Genomic DNA, 11,496 nt, shown 5'->3' on the forward strand with positions numbered 1-11,496 from the left:
CATTCAGACTAGAAATGGAGCAGACACCGAGGCACCACCACCACTTGAGGAAAGGACACCTGGGGGGAGGGGGTGCAGCGGACCTGGCAGGCCGCAGGGTGGCCCACAGGAGTCCAGCTCCTCCTCTCTGCCATACCCACGATGGCTGGGCGTTGCCTCATCCTCCAGCATCTGGATGCCCTGATTCTTATACAGCTATGTGCACTCTGGCCGCAGGCTGGCCTTGGCCTTGGACCCGGTGTCCGTCCTGATTCCTGCCTCCAAGCTACCTACACAGGTCAGGTGATTCTTGTTGGTTGATTCTGACCCTTTTCCCTACCTTGTCTCTTCTTGCTCCTTTATAATCTCCTACTACCTGCCCCAGCCTGACAGTGTATTTGCCTACAAAGAGCGGAAGCACCCTAGCTTGTTTGGCTCAGTGGTGAGAACGTCTCTGAAAAGCAATGAAAAAAATATCCTCAGGTGAGGATTTTTTAAAAATAATAATAATAAAAAGAGTGAAAGCCTCATAAGGGGAGAGGCCTTGACTTCTCAGACCCTCAAAAGTCACAAACCCGCTTCCCATCCCCCAGCCTTTCCATACCCTCCAACCTGAGCGTGGCTCTAACTTAAAGAGCCGCCAGGCATTTCAGCCAGTTACGGTAAGAAGCCTTTTATTAGCTCTTGTAGTTTTCTGTGATACAGCTTTTCAGGGACACTCCTATTGCTAAGATGCTCTTGTGCACAGGGATGCCCGTGCTCTTTATGGTTACGTATCAGGTCATTGGCCATTTTCAAAAGCTCTGCTACCTGGTTTTCCCTGGCTTGGCCCGTTTCTCTGTTATTAAAAGCACAAACTCGTCCCCCAAACTTTTCAATTGTCTCCTTAAGAACCTTGTTATCTGTGTTTTTGCAGTAATCTTTTAAGTCCCCATCGCCCAGGTCTTCCTTCCGGGTAAAAAGCACAATCGTTTGTTTCCTAACATCCTTTCCTAAGATGGTCTCTAGCATGGTCACTGCCCTTATATCCTTGCTAGTGAACTTTCCCAGCTGCAGCACCAGGACCAGGACCGTATTCCCTCCACCGTGGGACACATAGGATTTGAGCTTGTCTACCTGGGATGGATCACTGTTCAGCAGGCAGAGCTCAGGGGTATCCACCACCCTGACATCCTGCTCAACCCTTGGCATCATGCATTCCTGACATGTCGTGGTCACCGACTGGGCTCGGAGCTGAGAGAGGAAGACAGGCCTCCCAAGGATGGTGTTCCCAGTGGCACTCTTCCCAGTCCCGCCACTCCCCACGAGTACAATGTTCAGGGTCTCTGTGGGAGGAAAGCAGGAGAGAGTCATGACCTTGGGCTGGCCACACATTGTAGTCAAGAATGCTAGGGGATCATCAGGGCCGCCTTCCAAGGGCGGCTGCAGCCCCAAGCCCGGGAATGGCTTCCTCCAGACACACGGTGAACTCAGCAGCAGGCCTTGGACCACAGTCCCTGCCCGGGGCTCATCCACTGACATGCTGCCACACCTATCTCTGAATTTGCCCCCCTTTTCGGGTGCCTTCTCTAACTCCCTGGCACCCTGTGAGTGCTTTGTTACTCTTCACGTACTCAGTTGGATCCAGTCTACTCATCTCATCTCTGTCTTCTGTTCCTGCTGGGACTACATCTTCCCACTGCTGGCTAATGCTACCTACCACAGGATGTATCTGAAAAATTATTCCATAGAATTACTTTTCTTGAAAAAGCAACTACATGTCCTCTCTATGGATTACCAGGTGGAGCACACTAGAAGTCATTTCTCATTACAACCACATTCAACTTAATTGTGTCTCTCATTGATGTCAAAAGGTACCTCGTGGTGCCCTGACTGGTGTGCTCAGTAGTTAGAGCATTGGCCTGCACACCAAAGGGTCTCAGGTTTGATTCCCAGTCAAGGGCACGTATCTGGGTTGCAGGTTTGATCCCTGGCCATGGTAGGGGCGGGAAGCAGCCAATTGATGTGTCTTTCTCACATCGATCAATCTCTCTCTCTCTCCCCCCTACCCCTCCCTTCTTTCCACTCTTTCTAAAACTCAATGGAAAAATAAAATATGCTTGAGTGAGGATTAGCAACAGAAGGATTAACCACCTCTGTGGTTATAATAATGATGAGCCACTAACATTGTTGTGTGGTGTCAATGACGGGGAATAAACTTCCCTACAGGTGGAATTACAGGAGTAATGCGACGTGTATCACTGGGGGGTTCTTTATGACTTTGCACTTGTGCCGAGATCTCTCTCTTCCACTCAGGTTGCTTCATGCTTTTCCTCAATAATGAATTCCTTCCCAAGTTACTAATATCCACCTCAAAACAAGGAGGGAAGAAAGCCCACCCTGTGCTCTTCCTTCCAGGGAAAATGACTAAATTGCTTATTCCCAGCCCACCACATCATAGTCATGCTTACAGGATGAATGAAGTCTCCGACACCCCCATACCTGTCATGTATTTTACTCTTGCTTCCATACCCTCTGGGGGCGTGGTTCCCAAGGACCTCTGTAAGCTCCCCATCCCACTTTATCTAGAGGTGCGACCCCTCCATGTCCATCAAGACCATTTCCCTTTTGTTCCCTCACGCGGAGCATGCTTAGTCCCACCTCTCTGCTTCAAATTGCTGGTGTACTCTCTGGAATGTCTTCCAGCTTTCTGCTCAGCCATCCAAACTCAACCTATTCTCCAAAACCCATTTCAAAAATTGGGCTTTCTCCGCACAGTCTCCCCCGACATTCCCACAACAACTGGCCCTCCATGAGGAATCGGAAAGGGCTCAATAAACAGATGTGCTCCTTTGGGTCTGATGTTCTTCCCAGGTGAGCACATTGGAAGCGAATGGGATGAGCCATCCTGGGCTAGAAGGATCTCATCTCGGGTTGATAGAATGCATAGCACCAAGCGGATGGGCACTTCTACTTCAGCAGTAGATAGGGTTATGTGGCTGGGCTAATCAATCCCATCAAGAGCCCCATGCCCCCCCCCCCACCATGAGCATTCAGGCTCCCAGTTCCTGTCCCATCAAAATGGCCTTCCCTCTCCAATAGAGAGAAAAGAGGCAAGAGAATGAACAAAGAAGTCAAGAAAGGGAGAGAGAGAGTTAAGCTTAAGACAAAGAAAGAAAGTAAACCAATGGTCTAGAGCTATCTCATTACCAGCTCTGAGAGCTGAGCCCTGGGCAACAGATACACTGTGCAGAAAACAAGACGTTGAGGTTGGAAAGGGTCAACTCCTTCCTTCAAGACCCTCACCGTTCAGTTGGAGAGATGGGGTAAGACAGATGAAAGAATTAAAGGCCAGGTCAGCACAGGGTGCAAGGAAAGGCACATAAGTTTTGTAAAAGCTGGAGAGAGGAGAAGAGTTAGTCAACAGAGTAGACCTGTCCTTTTGATCTTCCCTGCGCCCTTCAGGAAATACAAAAGTTCCTGGACAGCCTATATCTACTTTTTTAAAGCATATATAAAATGTTTTCTGTACATTGCTTACCTTCCTTTCTTAAGCTACAAGGCTTCTCTCCATTCTGCTGTGCCATTCCCACAATTTTTTGCAGGAGCTCATCCACCTGCTCCTGTCTTTCGGTTGCTCTGTAGTTGAAGATGCTGTATCGGTTTTCACATTTCTTGATGAGTTCACTGAGGGCTTTATTTCTGGTTAGGAACACGTCCACTTCCTGATCCCCAAGATCTTCTTTCCTGGTGAGGAGCACCATCATGTGCTTCGTGTAGGTGTCTTCAAAACAGCTTTCGATGGTTCTCAGCACCTCCCAATCTTTCTCAATGAAGGAGACCAGCGGAGTCACCAGCAGGAAGGCATGGGGGCCATAAGGGGTGTGTTCCTGAAGGCCTGATTTAAAGTCCTTTAAAGATAATAAGCTTGGGCTATCAATGATCAAAATTTTCCTCTGTCTCCAGATTCTGCTCTCAGATTTGAACACCTTGGTTACTGGCTGGTCACTGAATTTGGTCTCAAAGACTCGCTTCCCCAGAAGGCTGTTTCCAGCTGTGCTTTTTCCAACACCACGCTGCCCCACGATCAAGACCTTTAGGTCTGACGTCCCAGGGTTCTGCTCAGATCCCAGCAGCTCCATTACTCCTGGGCCTGGGGGACAAAAGGACAGATTCTGAGTCTCTTTTTGCAGTTGGACACAGAGATGGGGACAGGTTCAATCCTCTCTCTTCCTTATCAGTTTTTATAGAGATTGGCATCAGGGCTCTGACCCAATAGAACTCTAGTCCCGGTCACAAACTACCCATCAAAATGAAAGCCACAAAAGGGGCCATGAACAATTTAAGAGATATGTCAAGGGCTTGAGACTGCCCAGGAACATGAAAATGTTAAACTTGGCCTTCACTGGTTTGGACCTTACATTCCTCTCATTTTGCCACCACAAGTAAGTACTGGGGCATGAAGTCCATGGGCTAAGGCATGACCAGGGAGAACCTGAGTTTAAAATAACCCTGAGTGGCCCTTGCCAGTGTGGCTTAGTTGGTTGGATGTCATCCCATGGACCAGGAGGTTGCCATTTTGATTTCCAGTCAAGGGCACATGCCCAGATTGCAGGCTCTATCCCCAGTAAGGGGCATGCAGGAGGCAGATCAATGCCTCTCACATTGACGTTTCTCTCTCTCGCTCTCCCTCACTCCCCCCTCCCTTCCTCTCTCTCTAAAAATCAAGAAACTATCTTTAAAAAATAAAATATACTAAAATAACCCTGAGTGGTATATTCATAAAGTAGAATACAACTCAGCAATTTAAAAAACAAGAAAAGAACAAAAGTGAGAACAACTGATATGCACCATGGCTGGATCTTTAAAACATGCTAAGTGAAAGGGGTCAGGCACAAAGCCACATGCCATATGAGTACATTATATGAAGTTCAAGAACAGATAAGATTAACTGTTGCTGGTAAAAGTGTGGAGAGGGGTTCCCTTAGAGGAGGGGCATTGAGAACCTGGAAGAGAAGGAAATGCGCCGTATCTTTACCTAGATGGTGGTCACATAGGTGTAGATGTGTAAAAGTCATTGACTTGGGTTTCCTCTGTGTAAATTACACCTTAATAAATTGCTGTAAAAACCTGAGCTACTAAACTGTCTCTCCACATGTGCCCTGTTCCCACCACTTCTCCCGTGATCCAAGGTCAACACCAGACCTACCTGATGAGTCAGCAACTCCAGAGATATTCACTGAGTGTCCGTCATATGATGCGCCACCCACGTAGGCTGTCACTCTGGGTCTGCAAGGCAAGCCTGGGAGGGGAGTGAACATGGCATTTAAAGAAAGCAGCTGAAATGCAGTGACTCCATGTCCTTGTTATGCTGTCTTCGAAAAGTTACTCTTTTCCCCAAAATCACCTCTCCCACAAGCCCGCATCCTATAAAAAGTCCTTTCCACCCAGCTGGTGTGGCTCAGTTCAGCATCATCCTGTGCTCCATGAGGTGGTTGGTTCCATTCCCTGTCAGGGCACATGCCCAGGTTGTGGGCTCAATCCCCGGTAGGGGGCATGCAGGAGGCAGCCAACTGACGTTTGCCTCTCACATCGATGTTTCTCTCTCTCTCTCCCTCCCCCTTCCTCTCCCTCTAAAAATCAATAAACTATTCTTTAAAAAATAAAATATCACAAAATAACACTGAGTGGTATATTCATAAAATAAAATACAACTCAGTATTTTTTTTTAAATATATCTTTTTTATTGATTTCAGCGAGAGGAAAGGACAGGGAGAGAGAGACAGAAACATCGATGATGAGAGAGTCATTGATCGAGCCCGCAACCCGGGCATGTGCCTTGACCGGGAATCGAACCCCAATCGCCTGGATCCTAGGTCGACACTCAACCTCTGAGCCACGCCCGGCCGGGCCAACTCAGTAATTTTGAAAAAAAGAAAGGGGAGAACTACTCTAAAAATCAATAAAAACTTTTTTTTTTTAAAGTCCTTTCCGACACCTCATATTGAGACACCCCCTGGTTCCCTGTGATGTGCGCTTCCCTCATGGCCCCAGTCAATGAACTGAATGTTATCCAGTAACAGGTACGTCCCTGGCATCTTGACTGAACGGCATTTGATGGAATTTTAAATCCCTGCTGCTGCCTGATGTTACGTATCTGCGGCTAAGTTCGGTCATCTGTAAAATGAAGATGAGGGTAGATAACATCTTCTTTACAAGGTTGGGATGAGGGTGATACATTATTTACTATGAGGATTGAATGATTTCTATATATTACATGTAATTTTCCAGCACATGGCAAGCACAATTATTATCATCATTAAAATTTTAGTTTTATTTATTATTTTGGGAAATTCCATGGAGACAGGAATTGCCTACTGTATTCAGTACTGAATATTCGTGGGTTTTTTTTTTTGTTCCTCTCTTTCTTTCTTTTTATGTGTATGTGTGTGTCTTTGGGGGGGGGGGTTGGTTGTGACTATTCAGTTCTTGCCCAGAGCCAGCCCGGAAATAAAGGGGAAATTCCATTGATAAAGGGATGGTTGGATTAGTTGTGTACACCCAGCCTACAGACCAAATTGCACCTACTACACTGAACGAGATCGCCCCAGACATACCGACGTGTACAGAGTGTAGGATGCATCACTAGTGGCGATCACTATGTGGATACTGAGCTCCATCACTGAATTCTACAAGTTAGTGCCACCTGTGAAGGAGGGATTTCTGCTTCCCCAGGAGGAGTCAAAAACTGGGTGGTCCTGGATCCAAGGCCAGGAAGAAGAGGCCAAGTCAGTGTGGGAGGCAAGCCCAGCTCTGTAACATTTCAGATAAGGTCAGGGCCACCCACACCAGGTCCAGGACCTTTGCAGGTGCTACACCTACTCAAAAGTGTTAAGAGTTCCCCTAGGGACAGGTTGTAGGCACTGACCAGAGCTAGATCTCCAGGGTGCATGTTTGCTCTAACTTATCTAGATATTTTCTCAACTTCACTTTGATACACAGAGCACTCAAAGGAACACAGATACGAGCTTCGCATTCTTTTAGGGGTCTTCTTACCGTGTGGATTGTCCTCCTTTTGAGATGTAGTTTCTGTCACATCATCCTAGAAAATAAAGGGGGGAAATGATGTATGCAAATCTAAAAATCTCATCTTTTTACCAAGTGGTGAAATGGAGACACAAGTGTGTAACTCAGAGTAATTTGATGATTAGGATGTGGTCCGATCAAGGCCATGGTCGTGGACCTCGCTGGCTGCTGTAGACTTGTCCATAATGGAAATCTTGAGACCCTACTGGGGCTGCTGCTTCAATGGGTTTCCCAGTCGCAAGGTGGGTCTTGCTCTCACTCAAAGGAGCCCCACAGATGCCACCTACAAGGCATTGCTCCTGAAGCTCTAACTTCACTTCTCTACAGTTCCTAACAGGAATTCATCCCCAAGTCTTCCATTCCCAGAGGAAATCGAGAGGCTGAAGGAGAACTTCTGGGCTCCCTGGAAGAAGAAACTAGCCCAGAGATGCCTGTGATGTCCACTTGAGGGGCAAGGGGAAGCAAGGAGATTGGGACCCAGGCTCCCCACATCTCTCCAATGTCTCCTGCCCTCACTGGCACCCCCAGTGTAGAAATGAGGCTTCTTCTAACATGAATCCAGTAAAATTTGGAAACTCTCCATCCAGGTGGGCAAATGAAGATGACAACAGAGAATAAACAGCCACATACCTTATGTCCCCTTCACTTGCCTGGTGAAACCTTATACTGATGCCCCAAATTTAAATTGGCATAGAGTCACAAAAGATGGTGACAATGCCCTACCGGGCATGGCTCAGTGGTTAGAGCATTGGCCCTCACACCAAACAGTCTCAGGTTCAATTCCCAGTCAAGGACACATACCTAGGTTGCAGGTCAATCCCTGGCCCCGTTGGAGGGGGGGCAAGAGGCAACCAATCCATGTGTCTCTCTCACATCGATATTTCTCTCTCCCTCTCTCTTTCTCTCTCTCTGAAAAGCAATGGGGAAAAAATACCCTTGGGTGGGGGGTAAATAAATAAATAAATAGACCAAAGGGGAAGCTAGTGAGACCAGTACATAGAGAACAAAATAGAGGGTGAGGGGCCAGGTCAGGTCATGGATCCTGAACTTGATCTGAAGATCAGCAGGAAGCCAATAGAGCATTTTAAATAAGAGGGTACAATGTCCCAGTTACATTGTATAAACTCATTCTGTGTCCCTTCCCTGGGCTGACGTCACTGTTCCATGCAGCCATCAATGGGGAGAGAGAAGGCGAGCTCAGGCCTAGAGATAAGGGAGCAAGTGACTTTAGAACTTTGGAGCCTCAGTGTCTTCATCTGCAGAACATCCGTGCATAGAGTTGTTGAGAAGACTAAGTCAGCTCCTGTCTGCATCTGGAATGTAGTAGGTGCTCGGTAAGTACTGGTTTCCCTCGCATGGCCATCAACACTAAGAAGATCCATTCTGACCCAATGGCCCCCAGGCCGAACTTCTGCTTGCCCTACATTCTCCGGCACATATATTTATAGGATTCTCTATGCCGGCATTCACTTGGCTGCACTGAATCAACAATTGCTTTGTTTCTTATGCATAAGTCACTCCAGTTGAAGTATTAGCTCCTCAGAGGCAGAAGCTCCCATTCCTTCGTTACAAATATGTTCTTCATTCAAATTTAAAAATTAAATAAAATGTCACTCTGTTGTGTGTGAAATGGATGGAGGTGTTAGGCCCAAGAATGACAGAGGGGAAAGTTGCTAGTAGATTATTTGTAAACTAGTACAGGCAAGAGAAGAGGCTGGTTTGGACCAGATGGTGGTCGTGGAGGCGGGGAGAAGAGGGTGGGTTCCGGGTGCACGATCACGTGGACTTGAGGGGTTTTTGGACAGCAGATGCTAGCTGTAGCATCAAAGCTGACTTCTGGGTTTGGATCTGAAGGGCGTGGCGAGCTGGGCAACCATTTACCACGCTGAGAGGAAAACAGAATTATTAGAGATCTAAAAGGGGAAACGGGAAGTTCGGACACTTTAAGCCTGAGATCTTATAGGAGAGCCCAGTGGAGATGCCAAGTAGCAATTGGATAAAGGAGTCGGAACTCAGAAGAGAGATCCGGACTAGGGCTACTAATGTGAAAAACAGTTAGCAATAGATAGAGCTCAAAGCTGAAAAGTGTGGGATCACCTGAGGGAGAGAGCAGGGAGTAGGGGACAGGCTAGAGCCAAGCCCTGCAGATGCCAACTTTTTTTTTTTAAATATATCTTTATTGATTTCAGAGAAAGGGCAGCAGAGGGAGAGAGAGATAGAAACACCAATGATGAGAGAGTCATTGGGGATCGAGCCCGCAACCCGGGCCTGTGCCCTGACCGGGAATCGAACCTCAATCTCCTGGATCCTAGGTCGATGCTCAACCGCTGAGCCATGCCCGGCTGGGCGATGCCAACTTTTAGAGCTCATTAGAAGAGTGCTCAGCGACTCCCAGAGTGGCCAGAAAGGGGGGTCGGGACTGGGGCAAGAAGATAATAGTTTTACTGAAGCCAAAGTGGTCTAATGAGTCATTTGTGTCCAAAACTATGAGGGGTAAAGTCAGACAAGGCCTTAAAGGTATCCATTAATTTACCAATAAAGTCCAAAGGATAATATTTATAGTAACCTACCATCTGGTGCCTCCATCTTTCCAGGTTATGGTTCAATATCCCCTTAAACAAATCCTATGAATCTTTCCGCTAGCCCGTGCCTGTCTTCATTCCACTCGCTCTAACAACACAGAGACCCTTGGAGAACGTAACGATAGTTCTCACCTGGAATCCACGGCCTTCACTTCTCAAGCTGACGGGATAGGGTCCCTGGTTCTCACCCACCAGTCTCTTCACCATGAGGAGGAGCTCCCCCACCTGGCTGGCCCGCTCGGCCTCACCCGCCTTGTTGTTGAAAGCACAGTATTGGCTCCCACAGGCTTTAACCAACTTTCTAAGCGAGTCGTCCTGGTGAAGGTAATGTTGCAGGGGGTCATCCTCCAACTCATCCTTCCCAGTGAAGACGATAATGGTGTACCTCCTGGCTTCCGCTCCAAACGCCTTCCAGATGCCCTCGGCCACCTCTCTGCTCTCCTTGGTATAGCGGCCGATGCGGATGACCAGGAGCAGGGCATGCAGGCTTGGGGCGGAGAGCTCCAAGCAGCGCTCAATGTTGCGTTCCTTGTCTTTGTCATAAGCTGCTGAAGAGACGAGGTCGGGGGTGTCGATGATCACAACCTCCTTCCCTCCCACGAGCCCGCTCTCTCTCTGGCACGTTGTAGTCACCATCTGCGCACTGAATCTGGACGGGAACACTTTTTTGCCCAGAATAGTGTTTCCTGTGGCACTTTTTCCTGAGCCGCTCTTTCCTAAAAGGAGAAGCCTCAGCTGCCCCGGGGAGCAGCCCTGCTCTGCAGCATCCTCCTGACACAGGTGCTCCTTGGTCCTGTTGAGATAACAACACATCAAGATTCAACTCACATGCCGGGCGAACAGAGGAACAGCAAGAATGTGTGTTCTCTCTCATTTTTTTAAAAAAGATTTTTTTTAGCCCAGCCGGGCGTGGCTCAGAGGTTGAGTGTCGACCTAGGATCCAGGCGATCGGGGTTCGATTCCCGGTCAAGGCACATGCCCGGGTTGTGGGCTCGATCAATGACTCTCTCATCATTGATGTTTCTATCTCTCTCTCCCTCTCCTTTCCTCTCTCTGAAATCAATAAAGATATATTTTTTAAAAAATTTTATTGATTTTAGAGAGAGAGGGAGGGAGAGAGACATTGATGTTCGAGAGAAACATTGATCGGCTGCCTCCTTGCACGCCCCCTACTAGGGACCCAGACTACAACCCAGGCATATGCCCTGGCCAGGAATCGAACCAGCAACCTTTCGGCGCATGGGGCAATGCTCAACCAACTGAGCCACACCGGCCAGGGCAGTGAGTGTGTTCTCTTTCATGAGGATATTTCTTTCACTGCTTTTCAGAGAGAGAGAGAGAGAGAGAAACATCTTCTCACATCAACTGGCTGCCTCCCGCACGCGCCCCAACAGGGTCTGGGGATCACACCTGCAACTGAGGTACTTACCCTTGGCCGGAATCAAACCCGGACCCTTCAGTCCACAGGCTGACGCTCTCCCCTCTCACGGCCCCGCTCTGGCTCTGGCCCATTTTAGTCACCATCTGAGCCAAATGGGCCAGGGCCAGTGTGTTCTCTTTTTGACTCAAGTTTATTGCCCCCAAGGATTTAGGCTGCTGAAGTCTTTGATTCAGACTAGACCACAGCAAGGAGTTGTCTTTGCCAGGATGGGCTCTGCGTGCTTGTTTGTGAAATAAACTCGTGTTGATAAAATGTGAAACACTGCGGATTGGCTAAACTGACAAGCCCTTTCCCTACACACATAACCCAATTACATGCTGAGAGAAACCTAGGCACTCTCTGTGACAGGCAGAATAATGCCCACCCCCCACCCCCCACCCCACCCCGAGGGGTGCATGTAGTAATCCCAGAACCCGTGACTAGTGGTAA

The 11,496-nt window shown here is 48.1% G+C and overlaps 1 protein-coding gene across 1 annotated transcript; it reads right to left on the reverse strand.

Moving 5' to 3' along the window:
* Positions 1–295: 295 nt before the first annotated feature.
* GIMAP8 (GTPase, IMAP family member 8) lies at positions 296–10,439 on the reverse strand. The gene is made up of 5 exons (XM_087821318.1): positions 9,759–10,439; positions 7,015–7,060; positions 5,168–5,260; positions 3,500–4,111; positions 296–1,304 (listed from the first exon to the last, which is right to left on the reverse strand). Exons 1-5 carry the CDS (start codon positions 10,437–10,439, stop codon positions 637–639), a joined length of 2,100 nt encoding a protein of 699 aa, XP_087677444.1. The 3' UTR covers positions 296–636.
* Between the last annotated feature and the right edge of the window lie 1,057 nt (positions 10,440–11,496).

Source organism: Miniopterus natalensis, chromosome 10 (assembly GCF_054644295.1).
Source record: "Miniopterus natalensis isolate mMinNat1 chromosome 10, mMinNat1.hap1, whole genome shotgun sequence".
NCBI classification, from domain to species: domain Eukaryota; kingdom Metazoa; phylum Chordata; class Mammalia; order Chiroptera; family Miniopteridae; genus Miniopterus; species Miniopterus natalensis.

Coding starts and splice junctions, on each gene's coding strand:
- GIMAP8 (XM_087821318.1), bottom strand. CDS start 10,439: ATGTGTTGTTATCTCAACAGGACCAAGGAGCACCTGTGTCAGGAGGAT. Junction 7,061..9,758: donor GTGAAGGCCGTGGATTCCAG/GTGAGAACTATC, acceptor TTTATTTTCTAG/GATGATGTGACAGAAACTAC. Junction 5,261..7,014: donor AAAGGAGGACAATCCACACG/GTAAGAAGACCC, acceptor CTCCCCTCCCAG/GCTTGCCTTGCAGACCCAGA.